This window comes from Leptosomus discolor, chromosome Z (genome assembly GCF_034619465.1).
Source record: "Leptosomus discolor isolate bLepDis1 chromosome Z, bLepDis1.hap2, whole genome shotgun sequence".
In the NCBI taxonomy this organism is placed as follows: Eukaryota; Metazoa; Chordata; class Aves; order Leptosomiformes; family Leptosomidae; genus Leptosomus; species Leptosomus discolor.
The window spans coordinates 75,909,929-75,933,553 of record NC_141419.1 but is presented as its reverse complement, the minus strand read 5'-3'; the positions used below and the strand labels follow the sequence as shown (position 1 = coordinate 75,933,553).

Genomic DNA, 23,625 nt, shown 5'->3' with positions numbered 1-23,625 from the left:
CTGGCTGGGAAGCCTCCAGGTAACACAGCCCTGGCCAGCCATTTACCTGCCCTGTGTGTGCCACGTGGATGTGTCTGATCTCGAGAGAGGCTTTGGGTTTGCCCTTACCAGAGAGAACCATTGGGATACTGAGGTTTGGTGGAAGGGGTTCCCTCCACAGACTTCAGGAGAGGTCAACGCATTTCCAGTGCAATCTAGGTCCTGCCACAGGCTGAGAGACCGCTTTGGTAGGAGATAGTTATATTCACAGAAATTTTTTTGTATTTCAAAATTACTTTATCAACCTATTTATACACAACTGTTTCTATACTCTGTCTTAATCTAGTTTAATGGGAAAGCATGGAAGTCACTGTGAGAACAAGCATGTAAGTCAGTGTAAAGAAAAAAAAATAGTGACTAGAAGTTAATCTGTGAAAAATCAAGAGAGATTGCACTTTTACAGTATTGTCCTCTTAAATAATTTACATGAAAAGGAAAGCAATTTTTTACTTAAGTGCATGAATGAGTATTTTCTCGCCCTATTTTTCAGAAGTCTTCAAGGACATTGAGGGAGGGCAATCAGAATGAGTCAGAAAATAAGAGGCAGAAAAGTTGCACTTTAGATGTAGGGTGTCAGATGGCAATGAAGTACCTCTGACCGTAAGTTAAATCTGAACCTTGGGGATTCCAGCAATACTACACATAACGGGTAAAATAAGGTGAGTATTGCCTTGAGCACATTACAGAGCAATCTTTATGTTTTGACAAACAAATGCTTGAATGTATGAAGCAATCCTATAGGTATAATATGCCACCCTCTAGGCTATGTTGTATTTGTCTTCAGTGATTTATCTCAAGCCTCTCATTAGGTTACTGGCTGTTAACCTGAAATACTTTTGAAAATTAACTAGGGTTTTCTTTTGTCATAAATAGGAGCAGCATGTGACCATTATTGTTTTCTCAATTTATTTGTGCAATACATGAGACAGAAATACATAGCAGCAATGGAGAGAGAATTTGAGGCAATTAGTAGAAAAAAAGATTTAGCCTGCTTAAGCAAGATCCACTGAAAGAAAGCTTCGGTGTAGCAGACGGTCACCCACTGGGAATATTGATCCAATCTATGTAAATGTGTATTTTATAACGATTCTGATTTTACAGACAAGATTATCCTTTATAAAATCTTCCCTGTTATAACTACTCCTGGGCTGAGGAGTATCTTAAAGAGCTCTAATGTAATGTAATTCTTTCCTTTCAGGGAATATGGAGCCATTGATGATGTAGATATTGATCTGCATATTGATGTTAGTTTTCTTGATGTAAGTAATCTAATCACAGAACTACATAATGAACGTTAATACCCATTTAATTCTACTGCATATCAGACTTTCTAGACAACCACTGAGACTTTCATTTTTCAGAGACTTGATCTTCACAAGTGACTGACATATTATTGATTGCTACTCAGTGGAAAGGTTTGCTTTTCCTGTTATGATCGCATTGTTAAAATTCTTTGTACACTTTTATTTACTGCCTGTGTATTTCCTTTAAACCTTGCTTTGTGAATGGTAAATGTTTTAACTGATACAAATTAAATACATTTATTTTTTTGCTAACCTAGACACTAGTTAGGTGAAAACATTTCATAGAAACCTGGAGGGAAGAAGACCTTGGCTGGAGCTCTCCTGTGTGCTTTTCAACATCGGCAGCTAATTAGGAAGAGGCTTGAGTGGCAAAGGAGACATAGGACAGTGGTGCTGTCGACTGGCAGCACAGCTACTGTAACAGTTATGCTGTAATTAACTCCACACTTCCTCGCCTCATCTGTGCAGTAATTTCCTGTCCTCTTTGTAGAGAATGAAAATTAGGGCTTTTAGGGGCATCATTTGCTTCTGCACAGATATGGCATATTCTCAGGTCAGCGCAACGCATAAGATAGGTGTTCTTGGACTTTTCTAAAATGTAGGAAAATCTGATCGTACCTTGAACTAGTTTAGTCAGTCTTCAGAAGCAAAAGTTTCTTTAGCCTTGTGTTGTGAGATGAGTTTCCTTTCCATCTTTATTTGCTCCTTTGCTTCTCAGCTTTGAAGCAATATCTCTTGGTAGATGGGAATGTGTCTGCCTGCACTGTAGATGTAGTGTGGTGTATAAACCTGTGCTCAGTTTAAATGAGCATGCTCAAGAACTGAAAGCAGTCTAACACTGCTCTTATGGGCATCAGCAGGTAATAGTTTGTCCTAAGTCTCAAGTTTGAAGTTGGAGTAGATATTCCACAACTGGGTAATTGGATGGATGGTGTTTATAACAACTCTAAGGTACACTGACAAAATGCAGCAGTTCCTCATGACGGCTAATGGTGTCTCTTGTTTTCTTTTTATCTTGAACTAGGAAGAGATTGCTGTGGCTTGGGATGTAATTCGCACAGAGCCTATAATAGTGCGATTGCACTGTTCACTTACACAGTACTTAAATGGTCCAGGTTAGTCAACTGTGTATTCTTCATGTGCCTTGTATGGTGTCTTGGTCTGAGCCATGTAGTAGGTAATTGATACTCATTCATTACCAAATCTTTGACCCTGCGTGTGCTTAAATCTACTACCGAGATCAGTCCTACTGGTTTGAAATTATACTTACATATATTTGCGTGCCTAGGCCCTCCATAATGACATGGACATCTAATTTAAACTTTCATAGGTTGATTTTTAGAACTTGTTTTCCTGATGTACATTGAAGTGCAACTGCTTCGCCTAAGACCCAGGGTTAGGGAATAAAGATCTACAGTTTCTAATGTATGATTTCCTGATTTTGGGAATCAGGCATCATCTGCACAGGTGAGATATCACTGATAAGGTATACAAGCACAGACCAGTGCAGCCATTAATATGCCCTTTTTCATACACCTTTGAAGAATCAGCCCATGATACTTATTCTTTCAGCTTCTGAGTTCTGTATTACTGTGTGAACCCTGGGAATCTTTAGATTTGAATGAGTTGAGTGAGTAAAGCTTCCTCATGAGAGTAAAAGTGGTCCAACTCCTGAAGAATCAACTGATTTCAAAGATTTGGAAACATTCATTTGCAAGAGTCAACTTCAGATATACTTTTACAGTGGGAAGTCAGAACTGAGTTACAGTCTGGATCTTAAGTTGCCTGGCTTTGGAGACTTAACAGTATAAGCTGTCAGTTCAGGCTTGTATCTGTGGGAGAATTCTGCCTCTGGAAAATGAGTAGATATTTCTAGTCGTAATATGTTTAGCAAAATCTATCCCAATGAGCTATTTTTATAGGATATGTTGCCTGCCAATGCTAAGTATAGGCTATATTCTGTTCATTCAAATAAGCATTTCATTACATCAATCTTTTTTTTTTCCTTTGCTTGACTTTGGTCTTTTTGTCTGTATTTTATTACTTCAATCTTTTTTGTAAATATGCAGATCTTAAAATACGTATTTGCCATAGCAGTTAGCAGTGTTAGTATTCAGAATGTTGCTGTCAAATTGTAATTTAAAAAATAAAAAAGCACAGCAAATAAGGTGAAGCGTGAAGAGCAGCATACAGTAAGAGATGATCTACTGAAATGGGAAAGAACAACAAGGTATATTCTGCGCTGTTGACAAGGTTAAAACAGGAAGCTTCGTTCGCAGTCCTGCAGCTAACTGATTGTGGGAGTGCCTGAGTACCAAGAAAGGCAAGATCAGGGCCAGAGGAAAGTGCTTTGCTGATACTGGTTTTATGAGCTCAGCTGCTATTGCAGCTGTGTCTCTTTAGTTACCAGAAAAGGACAATAAGATCCACCATCTTTTGTGTTAATGAGACGCTTTATATGTGAATTCTTCTTCCGCCTTAAATATAGGGGTTTTTGAGACTACTGGGCCATAACTTCATGTTACGTCTTTTTCTCCTCTCTGTTGACTGATAAAAATAAAAGAAGCAGAAATGCATTATACTCCAAAGCACAATGAGGAACTTTACCCTATAGCTGTGTAATATCCTGATTTTAGGCTGTCATTCTTTTAGTTAATAGCTTGTCTCATTATTGTGCTTGTGGACAGTTTCTCCCACATGCCTTAGACACCTGTCTTAGATGAGGATGAACCAGCCTTTGGAGGTACCAAGCTGTTCCCTCTGGCTGTAGATCTCAGACATTTGTAGTCTAGATGTCAGTTTTCAAGATTGCTGGTCTGGGTATGATGATTCTCATTGAAAATATTCCTCCCCTACCGTATGTCCTAAATTCAACAATCTAAAGACATTGCTACCCCTAATCAAACCATCCCTTTTGAAAAAATAATCAGGTTTTCTTTAAAAGATGAGATTATATTTGAATAATAACATTAGAGAAAGGGTATCTACAGGGCTTTGAACTAAGTGAAATTGGATGGTCAGGTTAAGTGTATTGTGTTTTTAAATTTAATTTATTAAAGCAAAATTAAACAATAGACTGCAATATTCTGAATAAAATCTGGCTTTAAAGTACTGATTTACTTTTTCTAATAAAATCTGAACCAAACCCAGATTTTTTGTTTTCATTCCTTTTTTATTCTACTGTAGTCATTACCACCTTATGTAATACAAAGTATAAAGTCTATTCATGCTTGTAATATGTGTTGGCTGTTGTCCTGCCTTGAGAGCCTGAGGGTCTCTCAACAAGTGCTGGATTCCATCTGCCACTTCTATCTAGTAAATGTTATTAAAGGATTTTAGTAATAGCAGGAACTAATTTCCAGCCTTCACCCTGTATATTTTCAATTTACTGACAGATTAGTAGGGATATACCAATGTTAAGATGAGTCTTGAGGAAAATTCAGGGTAATCCTTGGCCACTGGAATTTGTATATCACACACTTAGATAACAGTTATGGATCTTGTATTACAATGCACTCAGAAAGAAAACCCAGAATAGTTAATTCAGTTTATTCTACTCTGGGTTTTCTTCATAGTCACAGGAACTGTGGTGTGTACAGACTACTTACTTGGAAAAAAAAAGTAAGAGATTAGCTGAGATGAATTACCAGTCCAGATACATTTAATCTGATGCCGTTCTTTAGTATTTGTATAATATAAAAAACAAAGACACATTTTTGTAATTAAAATCAGTGGGAAGAGATACATATGGGAGAATTCAATTTCTAAAATACTAATTTGTAAAATTACAAATTATATTGGCAGATATTCCAAAAAGGACTATTCATTTCATAGTAGGTTTAGATGACATGTCCACTTTCACCATTGCTTCAATGGCATTGTCTATAGTAAAGGTCCAGATAGAACAGGGTCCTTAAATGTGACTTATATGGTCATGAGTTCTTGATTATTGCTGTAAGTTCATGTATCTCTTTTTTCCATAGTGCCAACTGTGGATGTATTTCAGATCTCTACTAAGGAAAGATTTGGGCTGGGACATCAGCTGAAAAAGTAAGTCTAGAAAAGAATAAACATCTGGTTTTAGGCAAATATTACACTCTTTTTAGTTCCCAGACCATGTCAAGCAGGATAAAATTCACAGGTTGTCAGGTTGGTTAGATCAAAGTGTTTTGAACTTGTTTTTCTTTAAATAAAAAATAACAAGCTTTGCCTTTTTAAGTTCAGTTTTGACGGTTGTCAAGAGAACCTGATTTGTGCTGCCTGCCAGGGTTTTCTGTCACTTTGCTGCCATTTAGGAAGTAAGCTACAAAAGTTTGAAAGACTGTAGGTAGAAGTGTTCAATTTAATGTTTCCGGTTAGATGGTAAAGCCTCTAAAGCAGGAATCTTTTTAAGCATCGTGCACACCCTAAGGGGACTTTGCTTTCATGATGACCTCTAGGTACCATCGTAATTCGGCCATCCACGTTTGAGGACACGAGGGAAAAATAATCAAAAAAATTAGCAGTTTCTTGTGGTCATGGTACAATTGCATTTAATACAATATTGCTAAGTCATCTTTTCACATATGCTTGTGTATGGGTAATAAAACAACAAGAATATGGGCTTTAATACCTGGCCTTTACAACACTTAAGAATCCCTTAAGAAAAACAAATCTTTTGCTGTTTGGTGTTTAAAGAAATTCAGTGCAGCATTTTCATAATTTACAGATGAAACAATGTTATTAAAATCTCTATAGTACGTGACTTTGAAGAAAAAAAAAAAATGTTTCCCAGACATGAACAGTCTTTTAAAACGTTTCAGTACTTCCACTGTCTCTGATTTGTGCACTGGGTAATTACTAAACATTCCCATAAGACATTTTCAAGGCTATAGCTGCATAATTCACAGTTGAGCAGTAGTCAGAATACCCATGAACCTCATGGCCCCTCATGGTTGTGGCAACAAGATATTAATCTTTGAAGAGTCAATAAATTTTTGATAAAGTGCGCACCAACTTCCACTTTGCCTTTATCACTCGAAGATCCCCACTGCTAGATTAGTGTCACAGAGTAATTTGGCTTGGAAGGAACTACTGAAGGTCACCTAGTGCAACCTCCTGCTCCAAGTAACACTAACTTCAAAGTTAGATTAGTTCATTCAGTGTCTCGGGCAGCTGAGCTGGGAAATATCCAGCTTTTGTGGGCAACCCATTGTACTTAACCACTCATCTTGTGGATGTCTTCTTTTTATAGCCTTTATTTTTTTTAGCTTTCCTTGCCACAACTTAGAATCATAGAATCATTAGGTTGGAGTAGACCTCTGAGATCATGTAGTCCAACCGTTCACCTAATACCACCATGCCCACTAAACCATGTCACCAGGTGCCATATCTACATGTTTTTTGAACACCTCCAGGGATGGTGACTCCACCACTTCCCTGGGCAGCCTGTTCCAATGTTTTCAGTAAAGAAATTTTTCCTAATATCCAATCTAAACTTCCCCTGGTGCAACTTGGGGCCATCTCCTCTTGTCCTGTCACTTGTTACTTGGGAGAAGAGACGGACCTCCACCTCACTACAACCTCCTTTCAGGTAGTTGTAGAGAGCGACAAGGTCTCCCCTCAGCCTCCTCTTCTCCAGACTAAACAACCTTGGTTCCCTCAGCCGCTCCTCACAAGACCTGTTCTCCAGACCCTTCACCAGCTTCGTTGCCCTTCTCTGGACACGCTCCAGCACCTCAGTGTCCTTCTTGTAGTGAGGGGCCCAAAGCTGCACACAGCATTCGAGGTGCGGCCTCACCAGTGCCGAGTACAGGGGCACGATCACCTCCCTACTCCTGCTGGCCACATCACTTCTGATACAGGCCAGGATGCTGTTGGCCTTCTTGGCCACCTGGGCACACTGCTGGCTCATGTTCAGCTGGCTCATGTCAACCAGCACCCCCAGGTCCTTTCCCACCAGGCAGCTTTCCAGCCACTCCTCCCCAAGCCTGTAGTGCTGCGTGGGGTTGTTGTGACCCAAGTGCAGGATCCGGCACTTGGCCTTGTTGAACCTCATGGCATTGGCCTCAGCCCATCGATCCAGCCTGTCCACATCCCTCTGTAGAATCTTCCTACCCTTGAGCAGATCAACACTCCCACCCAACTTGGTGTCACATGCAAACTTACTGAAGGAGCACTTGTTCCCCTTGTCCAGATCATTGATAAAGATATTGAACAGAACTGGCCCCACTACTGAGCCCTGAGGGACACCGCTTGTGACCGGCCGCCAACTGGATTGAACTCCATTCACCACCACTCTCTGTGCTCAGTCATCCAGCCACTTTTTCACCCAGCTTAGTGTACACCTATCCAAGCCATGAGCCACCAGCTTTCTGAGAAGAATGTTTTGGGAGACAGTGTAAAAGGCTTTACTAAAGTCCAGGTAGATGAGATCCACAGCCTTCCCCTCATCAACTAGGCAGGTCGCCTGGTCATAGAAGGAAATTAGACCACTGCCTTTTGCTGTCCATCTCTGGGAAGTGTCTGGCGCCTTCTTCTCTGTAAATCCTGTTTGAGTACTCTAATATTCGACATCCCTACCTTCATGTTTGTGCCTTAGGAGAATGTGCTTCTACTTGAGCAGTGTGGATGCTGTAGTCACTGGAGAGACAGATGCCTATGGTTGGATGGGGTGCCTTTGAGTCAGTTTCTCTCTAGATCTCCATGAGAGGCGTACCGCATAAGTCTTCCAGTGGTTGTTTATGCAGACTGTATTCTCAATAAGAGTTCCAAGTATATTAGTTTTATGTGGGAAAAAAAAAAGCATTTTTGAGGAGCTGACGCACCCAATCATCAGTCTACATACACAACAAAAAACTCTGCCTGTAGAGTGAGGACATTGTATCATGTCGCCTGTGTGGTGAACAGAGAGACCTTGGCATTAAAGTATGTCTTGGGTAGGATAAAATCTTTTTGTCTTTCTTAATTTGCAGAATCATGCAGACATTTGTTACACAACAGTGGAAGAACAGCAAAGAGAAGTCTAATTGTACGCACAATAAGAAGGTGGCTGACAAAAGGGTGAAATCCCCTCTGCACATCTTTTCTACATTGCGCAGGTAGTAGCAAGGAAAATGAGCTGTTAACACCATATCCTGTTCAAAATACATAGCAGACTGCACAAGGTGAAATGTTGACTTTTCTCCATAGAGAAGTGCTCTATTTATATCTTACCTCATGGGTTTCCTGTCCTTGCCTTGCATGACATCAAAAGTGAACTAGGTACTACTGCAGCTTCTAAGACTACTTGAAGGGAGAGCATTTCAATGCCCTGCTCTCTGAAACAGCCATGTTTCATCTAGAATTGGAAATAATTGCTTTTAGATTATTTAACTTGTATTTGTATCTTTATAGCTTGGTAGCATTTGACTGTTACTTGAATAGTGAGAACATAAATATGATTAATATGTACAAGTAATATATAACATATATAATATATATTTTACATATATATATATAAATTTGTGGTTGTCTAGCTGTTCTTTCCACCGCTGTGTGCATTTTTAAGTTTTTTAAAACTAGAATGGTCATTAATGAAAGTCCGATTTTTAGAGCTGCTGAGCACCCACCCCTCTCCACTGTTCTAGTACATTAACGTTCACCATTTCTGAAATGCAGGCACAGAATTTCAAAGAACAAAACATAAGAAGTAGTTTGTGAATAGCTCATTTGATTTCATTATGACTTCTGCCAGTTACTCGAACTCAGAAGTGTATGTAAAATCAGGCTCTGATTTTACCTCTTTCAGGAATGTGACTATTTACTCTAGCATATTTTCCTGCTTATGAAGGGTTGACAGATCACCCCGTCTGTGATTTTGAATTAAATGCTTCTTTAAACATTCCTTCTTTTTGATGAATTTTACCATTCTGAATTCTGTGTATAAAAAAGGGAGGGAGTACAGTAATCACTCACATTGAAGAAGAGAGGAGTGTCAAAGATGACAAAAGATTTTTCGTATTTTCAAAGGTAGAAGAGGAAGGTGGTGTTTTAAGTAGAAAGCTTAACCGTTCCCTACCATGCCACACAGGCTGTAATTTGGGGTTTGGTTTTGTTCAGGAAGGGCATAGAAAAACCCAGCTCAATCTTTCTTCTCTTGATTTGGCTGCTGCTGCAGTGCCTGTCCAAAGATGGCTCAGCCTAAACATAGGGACCCTCTCTCTCCCTAGAACACCTTTCCTACCTCCTATCTGCAGGAGGGTGGTAGTGAGACAACTGCAACAGTGAGTCAATAACATCCACGTGCAGCTTCTCCTGTCACCACTTGCTAACAGGTTGGGGAAGCCTGCCAGCCTCTCCGCATGGGGTTTCACTTCTTTTCTGTTCAATCCAAGCCCCAAAAATAGTCTGAAGATTGGGGTTGCTTATAGAGCGTAGAAAAATGATTCAGCATATCTGTTACATGTTCTTGCTTTGCAAGGACAGGCAAATGTGAACCTTACAGAAATGTGACAGTTCCTGTGAATGTTGTTTCATAAAATCCTTTTGTTCTTTACTTTCTGCACGCGTAATTTATATCCCTCACATTCTCATTTCTAGTGTTACAGAGCTAGAATTTGTCTAAAATAAGAAGAAAGAGCATCAAAATGTCTTCCACAAAGCACCCAGATTATTATGAGGTTTTTAAAAATAATGTTCATTTCAGCTGAATTAAATTTTATTTACTGCCTGCAAGTTTCACTGCTTATTATATCTTCCATTGGATCTGGACATAGAATTTGTTATGCTGTGTGCAGAAGACTGTAACTTGAATGGGATCATGCCATGATGATTACATAGGAAAGAGATTTTGATAAGGAAAATGTGTTCTAGTCTCATGTCAAATATATAGTTTTCATTTCAAAGATAATTTTCTGAATAAATAGTTTCTTTAGACACATAGCGACTTGTACAAAGAGTTGTAAGCCTATAGCTCTAATTTCTACTTAAGTAGTTATCTTTTGATTGATGAGCTTGTGTTTAAATGGGAGTAGGATCTCTATTTGGTATTGGAAAATTAACTCTACATACAATTGCTCATTTTTTTAATGTTGGATCGTGTTTATCACTAGTGAAATACATAAAGACAGGTAACACTTAAAAATATTTACATATGTTTGGTCTTACCTTGATTTGCACAAGATTTTCATTATTCTCCAACTTTGTCTTCTCCTTCTTTATTTTTAAGGTCGCCAAGTTATCCTCCACCTGGCTGTGGTAAAAATAAATCAAAACTGAAGTCAGAACAGGATGGTATCTCCAAAACTCACAAGCTACTGAGAAGGACTTGCTCTAGCACAGTGAAGTCAGAGGATATGTGTGCCACAAAATCTCACAGAACCTTTGGCCGCTCATTGTCAAGTGACCCTAGGGCTGAACAGACAATAGCTATTAAATCGCACAAACTATTGAACCGTTCTTGCTCTTCAGCTGTCAAGCAGGAGGAGTGCATCACTTTAAAGCCCCATAAGCTGTTAAGTAGGTCGTGTTCTGGGGACCCTCGATGTGAGCACAACAGCACCTTGAAGCCCCACAAACTTTTAAGCAGGTCCTACTCCAGTAATCTTAGAATGGAAGAATTGGATGGGTTGAAGAATCACAAGCTACTCAGCAAGACTTACTCCAATGCCCCTAAATCATCCAAAATGGAGCCTTTCAAGGAGTCCACCATAGCAGAGAGCAGGAGGCTCTCTCTTACCTCAGGGCTTATTGGTATCTTAACACCATCTTCATCATCACCTTCACAAGCTGCTGTGCGTAATAATTTTTTTATTCTGCTCATTTTTCTCCTGTTATTTTCCAAATGTCCTGTTATGCTTATTATGCAAAGGCATTAATACTTAGGACATATGTTAGGGAATATATTGGAAGACAAAAGCAATGGAGTCAGCTTTTTAAGGATGATTTAAACAACTGTGTGTGCACATGTATTTAAGTTATAAAACCAGAATTTGCTAAGGTCAAGACACAGATTTTACATGACCTGTTGAATACAGCTCAGTGTACCTGCTGGCCATGGGAAAAGTTCAGTCACCCACTTCTTTCCCTGCCTCCATTCTTGCTGCAGGAAGAAGGGAGAGTGTGCGCTTCTGTGCTGCAGAATTGGCTTGGTCACATGGGTCTTTTTTTATTTCACTGTTTTGTGGGAGAAGCAACCGTCTATTGGCTTGTTCAGGTGCCAAGTCACCTCCCTTTATGGTCTTTGCATCTGTGATCATCATCATCATAGTGGAAAGAATACAGTCATGATTCAGCTCACCTCTTGCATATTTGTGCTTTGTGAAGGGTTTAACCTTCAAATGCGCTGGTGACAGATGGAGGTCAGGGAAGCAATAGGTCCACATCGGTCGCCTTTCTTTCCCCAGACGCATAACCGATTGGGAAAACAAAGGGTAGCACATATTCTTAAATTTAAGAAAGACCGCTCAAAATTAGTTCTTCTGCCTCTGCCTCTTAAAAGATGGCTTTTATACTTTAGAGGATGGAGTGGATCTGTTTGTGTTCTCTGATCTGTTTTCTGTGTTAGATCTGGGGAGAGGCACTGAGGAGACAGTGCTGTCCACTCCCTTAGCCTGGTGGTACCTAGATGTTCTCAGTGAGAAAAAGCTGATTCTTGCTTGAAATGCCATACATACATTCAAAATAGTGCACTCCGAATAATGAAATTACATTGAGTGTGCTATGTCTCATGGTAAATTAGTTTAATAAGCTGTGAGCTATACTCATCAGATATAAAAGCAGTGTTGTACTATCATAAAATCTTTTATGTACCTGCTGTGTTGTGGTTCCTGTAATGTGCACAGCAATTTTAATTTAAGGCAAGCCAACAGACGTTCTACTTGTCACAGTTTAGAGATGCATTTTTTTCTGAATCAGCAGAGGATATCTTAACATAGCAAGATTTGTCTCTCCTGAATTTAATAGAAGTCCCATTGATTTTGGTAAGATAATGAAGAGTTGACTAAGTGTTTTCAGTACTGATGTTATCAGCTGATATGGAAGAAACTCAGACCCTGCTTGGCAGTCTATAAAAAACTACAAGTAATTTGTTGCTAGAATGCATTTACTTTAAGGGAAGATCATCACATACATGGTCAGGTGCAGTTTGACTGATGTTAGGAGAAGGACATCAACAGTCTATTTTCCATTTTACATGCAGGCACCCTACATTTGGGTAGCCTGGGTGCCTAACTGCAATTACAAGTCAGTGGAATGTGAAAGCAATGAATTGGGACCTTACCTTCTCTTCAGTTCTCACGTAAAATATTTTGATCTCATATGTGAGTACAATTAGGAGGATTGTTTCCCAGGAGAAAAAAAAAAAAAAAAAAAGGAAAAGTTTCCTAATTAAGCAGTTAGAGAAATGAAAGGAAATAAGCCTATAAACAAAAGTAAAAAAAAAGCTGTAAATGGAGCTGATCTGACTCTTATTCAAAACAAGGTTTGATTGAGATAGATGTCAGCCTAGAGGGAAATTTGTACCTTGCTGACTCCTGTAACAGAAGTTTCTTCTAATTTGTGTTGCTATGTGTTAAAAGAAAAAGGCAGGAAGAATTTGAGTGGGATCTGAGCACAGAGATCTGTTAGTGTGGTGCTTACAGAAGCGAGATCTTAGTAAATGTAAAAGAAAAAGATTTTCAGCTGTTCTGAGGGTTACATTAGTCTTTCAAGCCTAGCCCATATTTGATAGACAATGTGCAGTTAAAATTTAATGCAAGTTACCAAATGCCAGATTACTAGAATGAAGTGAAGGCACTGGTGTTTCCATTTGAGTTTAAAGTTGTGGGGATGCTGAGGTACAAAACCTCATCAGATTTAAGAACTAAAAAGAAATGCTGAAAATCTACCCCACACTGGGCAAACAGTAAAAGGATTGATTATTTGTAATGGCTGGTTTATGCAAATGTGAGATCTTTTTAGATACACATATTGTTTAATGAACATACTTGCATGAAAAAAATGCAAATGTTTTACTATTTCCTTATAATTAGTCTACCAACGCTGAAGCTGCCTCAACTTTTTCGTTGCAGCAAAGTTATGGTGCAAAATGCATTCCGGTACGAGACCATGGCTTTCTTGTGCAGGTAGGATGTCATATCTTACCCATTTATGAAACACTGTAGAGCATGAGCTGACTGTTAATTATTTTTAAGCAGATGTTGTTATTCTCATTTTCGTTGTTCTCAGACTATTGAATTTGCTGAACAGCGGATACCAGTATTGAATGAATACTGTGTAGTTTGTGATGAACCCCATGTGTTCCAGAATGGCCCTATGCTGAGGGTAAGTAGTGTGCTTGCTGGGATAAACAATGCATTTTATAATGCCTTAAATAGCAATGGACCATACAAACCTGTTATAAAACTGTTGAATTATTTCAGATGTGTTTCATCCTCATACCCTTTTAAGATGCAAAAATTTAATGCATATTAACCAGACTTTCCTGTAAGTTTGAAAAAAATTTATTACAAGCAAGGGAGATGGAAATCAGGCTTGTATAGTATCATAGAAACATAAAGGGGGAATGTGTTTCACTGAACACTATGGTGCTACAGTAGTCACAACTGGGTTACATAGAGGAAATGCATTAGAGTGCTTTCCCAGTCCTCTGACATTCTTTTAAAAGCTTAAGGTCACCTTAGTCCTTGAGTCCTTATCAAGCCATGACCAGGGTATTCAGAGACACTGGTGTTAATGCTACAAGGCTGCAAAGTTTTTCTGACCCTCTTTTGCTCACGGGTTGCTGGAATGAGCCATCCCTCCATAATGTGATAAAAAAGGCAGTAGAAGGAGATGCTTTGTGAAGTGTCTGATGTAGCAGTGACCTAGTCCAGGGGCACTGTTGTGGTTCAGTATGCCCAAAGTCTGGCCAGTTAGGTAGCTCTTCCTGCCTTTCATTCAGGAACCAGGAATTTTGCATGCTGAAAGTTGCACTCTCTCATGCTGTTGGTGAATGCATACAGTGAAAAAGAGTAAGATTGGGCATGAGAGACACAGTCTGCCTGGAGCTACTGGGTCAGTGCAGCTTTGTGAAAGAGTATATTAGGAGAATAAAATTCTTAACGGTTAGGAATGATCTTGCCGTTTAGAATCCTTCTTGTTTCACCTGTCCTGAATCCTATGGAAACCTGGGTAATTTGAAAGATTAAAGCCATGGAAAACTGTTTAATGCTAGTGTCTGAATGGTCTGACACCTGCCAATTTCTCCACAGTGTGTCAAGCAACTACATGTAAGTTGAAGCAGGCATCATCTATGATAGTTCCGTGGAAATAAATTTAGGAAGGTTATTGCTTACACAGTAGCAGAAATCACCTCAGTGTCATCCCACGTGAGGCCCAGTGACACCAGGGTCAGGCATTCTGACTGCAGGCAGGGTATGCAAATAGGCTGCTAATAGGATTTGGAGAAGCATCTACATATTCAGTTAACACCACTTAAGTCATGGTTAAACCTCTGTACTTTTGAAAATCATATCAGGTGGTTTTTTGCCTCTTCAAGCTCATATCTACCTTTTGTAAACTCAGTTTTCTGCCAGATTTATCAGCAACCAAACCCTGATTAGAAACCTGTAGAAAAGGCATCAGTTCCTTGTTGTTTGTCTTTGAATGCACTGCTATGCGTATTACCTGTGACAGGATAAGATAAGACAAAGTGAGTAGTGTTTGGATAGTGAGTAAACTTTGGATAATATAATTATTTAAATTATTGGGTTTTATCTGTTGTCTGTAAGACAAAGTAAGCATTTATTCCTGTTCGCATGGTGAACTATGAAGAGAAAACAAAATGGAAAGTCATCTGCTTTAAATAAAAAAAAGATCTTAATTCTTCTTGATTTTCCACCCTAGAGATTAAAATCCCCCAGAATGACTTTTATGTCTTCAGCTTAAAGAGGGGTCATTTTAACAATCTGTTTGAGAGTTTATCGGCACAGAGGAAAGCACAAACATGTTTGCTACTAAACATATATTCATCAGTGCCTTTGCAAGCAGCATAACCTAGCAAGCATTGGAAAAAATGAAAGGGTGTCATTATATAACCCAGGGAGAAGGAGATGGCGGGAAGAAATTTAGCTTCCTCTGTGTATGCTTGAATGACTCAATAAGCAATATAGAGCCATTAATGAGTTTGCAGTTCTGTAGAAGGTGAGAAAGGATCTCAATATGAATTGAACATGAGCTTGTAAAAGGGTCTTAAGGAAATTTATGCTTCACTGTACTGAGAGCTCTGGCAGAAGCAGCCTGAAGTAGTCAGCTCTAGGGTTTATTTAAATGCTTCAGCTGCATACACACTTACATATATATATATATATATATATATATGTATAAAATGTGTTCAAAGAGAATAAAGAATGACCGAACTGAAAGAGCACTTCATGTTTAATACTGCTGCAACAGCAGATCTCAGAAATATAGTACTTTATTAAGCAGAATGAAGAGGGCTTTCATTTAAGGCAAGGAAGGCTATGTGAAATCTAGCCCTAGATCACTTAGTGGATCCCATATGTGGTATCCCTGGCCTTCATAAAGAGCTCTAGAGTGTTCATACTTTCAATATCACAGTAGCTTCACCAGGTTTTGTAATGATCAGAACTTTGCTCCCGTCTGCTTTTATTTTTAGATTCTGTGTCTGATCACATTTTCTACAGATGTCGATATCTCAAAGGCATTACTTAGACAGGCTTTGTCTGTAGTTGGTTGTGTCACAAGAGATGCCACAGACTAAATAGCTCTGGATGGTTCACCGGTCTCTTCCTTTAAAGAATAGTTCCTCCACACAGGTGCACACAGGGTCATGTCTGGGTGTGTGTATCCTTAATGATGAGTTTCATTTCTACCATTTGGACCTTTTTTCAGTAACAAAGGAAGTGTATGAATTTATAAAAGCATAGCGAAGTTATTGCTTGGGGAGTGATTTTAAAATTTATTTAGGCTTGATTTTTCTGGTATTTAATGGAGGTTTATGCAATTGTGAAGAAGCCAGTAAAGAATTTGATTCTGTAATCCTCCAGTATGTCAGCCTGACACATTTCCTGAACTATAGTGTAGTTTAATTAATTGTCTTGAGATGCAGTTTAAAAATTGAACAATCGCCATCACACAATAATTACATTCTTTTATTACTGTAAACTCTCATACCTTGGTGTAATTTTTTGTGCTGGTTATTAATGACTTGCATAATTCAGGTATCTAATCCTCAGGACAGCTGAAGATACTGAGTGAAACTGAGATATAATGTTTTTCCTTTCTGAAGTTTTGCTCTACAGACTATGTTTTTATCTTAGTTATAAAGTATCTTTAAATCAGTCTCTCTCAGCACAAGCTTTCTTGTCAGTTTGGTGGTTCTTTTTCCTAGATAACTTTATCTGGGGGGTGTTCTGTTTTGAATATCGATTTCAATTTACTTTGCTTTCTTAAAATCTTGACATCTGTTTTCCCATAAGATAAGAGCAACTTGATGACAACAAGATTTGTGGGTTTTTATAGCTTGATTTAGACACTAGCTCCACATGGCAGAAGTACCATTGTATGGAAGGTGTCTGTTGCAGAACAGCTGCATAACACAATTGCATATGCTTGGCTTTAAGCTCTTACAATGGACACCTGTCTTGCTCCAGAGCCCATGGTACTAATCTCATCATGCAAATGTTCTCTTCTGGTTCAGGGATCCTGTTGTACATAGGAATCTTTGGATGTTGTTAGGTTTAGTGACGTGTTGAGGATAAATAAAGAGGCTGCCTTAATGACTTACTGAAGATGAATAAGGACAAAATTCTTAGATTTCTCTTGGGAATTTCTTGACGGAGCAAAGCATAGATCTTTCAGAACAACCAATTTTCTTTTGAGCTCCAAAAGTTCCCTGAAATACAGAAGACCAGAATTACAGATACAATTCCTGTGTGTATTCCACAAGTGCATGTGTAGATAAAAACACATTATGTAGATGGGGTAACTTCAATACACTCTTCTTTATAAAAGTCCATGGTCCATTGCTTCACACCATCCCCTTTTAAAAAAAAAAAAAAAAAGTAAAGCAGGCAATGCTTTCCTGTGGATATTCACACCTTTCCCGTATCAGATCAGGATGAATGTAATTTCTTGTCATGGCATGTTTCTTTAGTATTTATTTCAAGAGCACAGTGGAGTCTAATGACTGTTTACATGGCACCCAAAGTTATAAAAGCTAAATTGGATGTTTAGAGATACACGCTTATATTGAATGTCACCAAAAAACTGTGAATTCCTTGAAATCACTTCACAGCATGTTTTGCAGTCTTTCTGCAAAGCACAGGGCAAGTTGAATGAATACATGTATCCTAAGAAGAAAAAGTATTATTTAACGTCCTGCATAACATAGACCATAATATTTCATGCGGTTATTCCTAGCAGTGATCTGAATGCTACATATTTCACTCTTTGTAGGATTAAGAAACAGCTTTGAATTCATTAGCGAGGGTTGGGACTGCAGCCTTTACATCCAAACAGCTCCCTTATCTCATGTAAAAAATCACAGTGCATCCTCCTGCAATGCGACCTGTGCTGCACAGCTCTCAGGAGCTCTGTCATCAGACTCTTCTGAAGTAGCACTTTGCTCAGCTTTGAAAAATAGTGGGAAGTGCAAGGTCAGAGATAGGTTTTGTGCTGAGGAGAGGCAGAGAAGGCAGACTGGGTAAACCTACTGAAAACAGTAAGAGTCTGCTCGTTTGAATTGTTAGCCTCATGTTACTGTCTTTGAATTTCTTCTCAACAGACAAGTTGCTTAGATGAGTGAGAAATGGACTATTATATGTTTGTAATTAATGACTAGATTTGCATTGTTTCAAAAACATTTTGAAATGTTTTTTTTTCTGCAATTTACAAACAGTTGGTATGTCATTCACATATGTGTTGTTAAAATAGGTAAATAGATTATCCTGATTTCTGTCAAACTACCATATTAGACTAAATATTAGAAGTAAACTTAGAAAATGTTATCAAATTCCACAAATCCCATTCTGAAGTGTTGAGATATTCTACCATGGGGCATGTGTCTCTAGTGAAAAGGCCCTGAAACTGGAGCTTGTTTCATCCACTGTCTTTCACTGGCTTTTGGAAATCTCCAAGAATGAAGACTCCACAACCTCTCTGGGCAACCTTTTACAGTGCTTGATAAAGCTTTAGAGAAAGCTAATTTTAGCTTTGTCAAAAACTTTAAATAAAGTTTAGAGAAAGCTAGTGCTGTATAGGAGAATAAAAGCACTGACTGACTTCCAAAGGTACTTTTCAACCATATGATTTTGTTCGTCTAGCTAAAGAACCTATTTTCCGAAGCAGATATAATAAAGTACTAAAGAAACTTCAGAATTATTTGGTTCTATAATAGAAGGCTATTAACTTTTTTTTAATGCCATATGAAATTCTTGCTGTTACTCTAGAGCTGATAATAATATTCTAGGGAAAGTCTAAGTTGCGTTTTAATAATGCAACAGTTTTGCTGCTATAATAATAGATCTCTTGTTTTAGGAATTTAGCATGTACTTTTATTATAAACATTTAAAGATAATGAGATCAAGAGTCATTAACAAAAGTTGTTATTATATTTAAGGATCTGATTAAAAGAAGTATAATAAAAATATATTATCATGTATTACCATATTCAAAGACTGGAAGAAAGCAAATGTTGCTCATGTCTTCAAGAAGGGCAAGAAGTGGAGGCCCCAGAGAACTACGAGCTGGTCACCCGCACGTTGATCCCTGGGAAGGTGGTGGAGCAGCTAAGCCTGGAAACCATTTCCAGGCACATTAAGGACAAGAAAATCATCAAGAGTAGTCAGCATGGCTTCACCAATGGGAATTCATGCTTGACCGACTTGATAAACTTCTATGATGGACTGGTCTGGTAGATGAGGGGAAAGCAGTGGATATTATCTAGCTGAACTTCAGTAAGGCCTGTGATACTGTCTCTCATAAGATCCTCAGAGACAAGCTGTTGATGCATGGGCTGGATAAGGAGATTGTGAGGTAGACTGAAAACTTGATGAGTGTCTTGGCCCACAGGATGATGATCAGTGACTCTGAGCCTAGTTGAAGGCCAGTAACTAGTGGTGTACCCCAGGGGTCAGTACTGGGTTCAGTCCTGTTTAGTGTCTTCATTAATCATCTGGATGATGGAGCAGAATGTACCCTCAGTGAGTTTGCAGGTGATACAAGACAGGGAGAAGTGGGTGATACTCCAGAGTGATGGAGTGCCATTCAGAGGTACCTCAACGGGCTGGACAAATGGGCTGACAAGAGTCTTGCGCAGTTCAACAAGGAGAATGCAAAGTCCTGCACCTAGGAGGAGTAACCTCAGGCACCAATATATGTGGGGGGCCACCCAGCTTGAAAGCAGCTTAGCAGAGAGGGACCTGGAGGTCCTGGTGGACACCAAGTTGAACATGAGCCAGCAATGTGCTCTTGCAATAAGGAAGTTTAATGATATCCTAGGCTGCATTAAACAATAGAATTGCCAGCAGGTAGAGGAAAGTGATTCTTACCCTCTGCCCAGCACCGATAAGGCCACACCCTGGAGTACTGTGTCCAGTTCCAGGCCCCAACGCACAAGAGAGAGATGGAGCTACTGGAGATTAAGGGACTGGAGTATCTCACATAGGAGGAAAGGCTGAGAGAGCTGGGATGCTTTATCCTTGAAAAGAGAAAGCTCAGGCAGGGTGTTATTAATGTTTGTAAATACCTGAAGGGAGGGTGCCAAAGAGGATGGGGCCAGGCTCTTTTCAGTGGTGCCCAGTGACATGGCAAGAGGCAATGGGCACCAACTGAAACACAGGGAGTTCCCTTGGAATATCAGGAAACACTCTGCTACCTTTTTCACCTTTTCCGAGTGTGACTGAGCATGGGAACAGGTTGCCCGGAGGCTGTGGAGTCTACACCTGTGAAGACATTCAAAAGCCATCTGGACACATTCCCGGGCAACTGGCTCTGGGAGAGCCTGCTTGAGCAGGGTTGTTGGACCTGCTGACCTCCAGGGATCCCTTCCAACTTCAATTATTCTGTAATTCTTGATCATATTCAGCTTTTACATAGTATAGTTTAAGGTATGTGGCTAAAGTCTGCTTTAGGGTCTGTGCCTTCCCAAATTCCTCATTTACAAATACTGAAGGCACTGGTAAAACAACATCATTGAATGGATTTTAAAGTGAGATAATTGTACAGGACAAAAAAAAATCTCAGAGTATATCCCATAAGGTGATAAAAAACCCTCTCCGTATCAATAATTTTTCTTTCAGTCAAGAAGTCTCTTTACAGTGCCATCTTATGTTGAAACCTCAGACTGAGGCTTCTTCAGAACAAAGTAGGAAATAGTAAAAAACTCAGCAAAACTAAATATTGAAGCTAACTTCTTTGAAATTTGTACTCTGGAACAGACATCTCTGCTGTTTACAGTTTTGCCCATAAAATATAAATGGTAAAATACTGTAAAACAATATTTTAAATACTTGTTGTTTGTATTTAGCTGTAAAGCCTAGTAGTTCTGATATATCTATTCTTCTGTTAATAAGCTTACATCTTTAGAATGTTTTTCATCCCAAAGTGCTCAGTTATGATTTATTCATTGTGGGTGAAATCTTGGCCTTAGTGAGTTCCTGTTGACTTAAGGAGGTCTTGGATTTCTCTGTCCTTTGAATACAAGATTCTTAGCCACCACTGAAACACAGTAGTACTGCTGTTCCAGAAGCAGTGCACTGCTTAGGGTTGGGAGGTTTTGAAGTAGAATAAATGTCATTGAATTGTGGAGAAAAGTGCAAGTGTACAAATATGTTTAGCCCCACTGGAGTTTAGCCAAGATGCATGTGGAATTCCGAGATTCTTGTGGAATAATTCTATGGTGCTCCTTGTCATTAGTCCACAATATAGGCTGGTTTTATCTATTTTTATGAAAAAAGCCTGTCCAGTTACAAGCAGTACTTTAGTTGAATGGATTTCAATCACTTTGCTTTTTACTGAGAGAGTAAAATGGCTGCAGTATAGCTTTTCTTGTCACCAAGAACTTACCAGAGTGCACCTTGCACAGCTAGCACTCCATAATGCTTGTCTATTTGCATCTATTTATATATCTGGGAAGGTAAAAAAAAAAAAAAAAAAAGAGAGAGAGAAAAAAGTGTATAAGCTATCCAAGAATGCAGAAAAAATGAAAAGCAGAAAATAAAATATGAGTCAGCCAAAACAAAACCAGATAGAACAAATGACATTTCTTACTCAGCCTCAGTCTACTCTTATCTTTATACAGGTTATATCTGGTTACCACTGTGGTATCTCTGATGTCTATCAGCGGCATATTCCATGTATCACGTGAATATTGTCAGATTATTCAGAGAGCGTACCTTACAGATTTATAGTGAGATAGGTTATTAATAAATTATTCCTGCTCTCTGACAGTGTGTATACCTATGCAGAGCTTGCATACCTTGACTTCATTGAGCTTATATTATAGAATAGACAGAATAGACTCTTTCAGTTGGAAAAGACCTACAATGATCATCTAGTCCAACTGCCTGACCAATTCAGGGCTGACCAAAGTTAAAGCGTGTTGTTAAGGGCATTGTCCAAATGACTCTGAAACACTGGGGGGCTTGGGGCACCAACCACCTCTCTAGGAAGCCTGTTCCAGTATCTGACCACCCTCTTGGTAAAGACATGCTTTCTGTGTCCAGTCTAAATCTCCCCTGATGCAGCTTTGAACCATTCCCACGCTTTCTGTCACTGGATATCCGGGAGAGGAGATCAGCACCTCCCTCTCCGCTTCTCCTCCTCAGGAAGCTGCAGAGACTGATGAGGTCGCCCCTCAGCCTCCTTTGCTCCAAACTAGACAAGCCCAAAGTCCTCGGCCGCTCCTTACAGGACATTCTTTCCAAACCTTTCACCAGCTTTGTTGCCCTCCTCTGGACACGCTCAAGGACCTTCGTGTCCTTCTTCAATCACGGGGCCCAGAACTGCACACCGTGCTCAAGGTGAGGCCGCACCAACGCTGAACTCAGTGGGATAATCACCTCTTTTGCCCAGCTGGTTGTACCGTATTTGATGCACCCTGGGATGCGGTTTGCCCTCTGGGCTGCCAGGGCACCTGCTGTCTCACACGGAGCCTGCTATCAGCCAGCACCTCCAGAGCCCTTTCTGCAGGGCTGCTCTCCAGCCATTCCTCTCCCAGTTTAACCTTGTGCTTGGCATTACTCCATCCTAGGTGGAGAATCCAGCATTTCAGTTTGTGAACTTTCATCCCAGTAATTGTAGCCCAGTGCTCCAATCTATCTAAATCCCTCTGCAAGGCCTCTTGTCCCTCAAAAGAGTCAACAGCACCAATACAGTTCAGTATTGTCAGCAAACTTGCTAAAGAAGCGTTCAACTCCTGCACCAAGATCATCGATAAATATGTTGAACAGCACTGGCCCTCGAATTGAACCCTGAGGAGCACTGCTGGTGACGGGTCACCAGCCAGATGTAGCCCCATTCACTACAACCCTTTGAGCTCTGCCCTTCAACCAGTTCTCCACCCAGCACGCCGTGAACCCACTCATCCCACAGTTGGGCAACTTGTCCAAAAGAATGTGGTGAGGGACAGTATCAAAAGCCTTACTAAAATCCAGAAAATCTACGTCCACTGCCCTCCCTTCATCCACTAGGTGTGTGACCTTATCATGGAAGGGTATCAAATTTGTTAGATGGGACTTTCCCTTTGTGAACCCATGTTGACTGTGCCTGATGATTGCATTGTTTTCTAAATGCCTTTGAATAGTACCCAGTGTAATCTTCTCCATAATTTTTTCCAGGAACTGAGGTTAGACTAACTGGTCTGTAGTTCCCTGTGTAGTTTGACTTCATTTGAAAATGCAGGACACAGCTGTACTTCTTGGTAATTATTTAGGTTTAAAGCAATTCCAAATCAGTGTAAGTGGGTATTTAATTGGAAAACTTTTTAAGTCCATGTATTAGTATAAAGCAAAAAGCTGTCAATAAAGGTTAGTAAATACAAAGCTGATTTTTAATTTTAAAAAAATCATAGTTTTTTTAATCCACGATGAGCTAGTGCTGGATGCTTCGCTTAGAAGTATAAACCATGGCACAGTAGGCAAATGTGCGTTGAACTTGTCTTTCAAAATAATACTGATCATTAATAATTAAAAATTAGTTAAACTCTGAAGCTTGATGAACCTTATATTATAGTTATGGGTAATTCTGCATGATTTCAGTAATGATTTAAGTAAAAACAAATCATACAGTTTGGACTCAGATCTTTACCTTGTACTTCTTT

At 39.4% G+C, this 23,625-nt stretch overlaps 1 protein-coding gene across 3 annotated transcripts in view; it reads left to right on the top strand.

Moving 5' to 3' along the window:
• PARP8 (poly(ADP-ribose) polymerase family member 8) overlaps positions 1-23,625 on the top strand; it is a 128,852-nt gene that overhangs the window by 78,294 nt on the left and 26,933 nt on the right. For 2 of the 3 annotated variants that reach the window (XM_086479038.1, XM_086479037.1), the window contains exons 8-14: positions 1,238-1,298; positions 2,368-2,458; positions 5,327-5,393; positions 8,297-8,422; positions 10,531-11,097; positions 13,378-13,426; positions 13,530-13,625. In XM_086479038.1, the coding sequence (XP_086335164.1) occupies positions 1,238-1,298; positions 2,368-2,458; positions 5,327-5,393; positions 8,297-8,422; positions 10,531-11,097; positions 13,378-13,426; positions 13,530-13,625 (1,057 nt within the window). Of the gene's footprint in view, positions 1-1,237; positions 1,299-2,367; positions 2,459-5,326; positions 5,394-8,296; positions 8,423-10,530; positions 11,098-13,372; positions 13,427-13,529; positions 13,626-23,625 lie in introns of all 3 variants that reach the window. The other variant, XM_086479036.1, reaches the window with a different exon arrangement.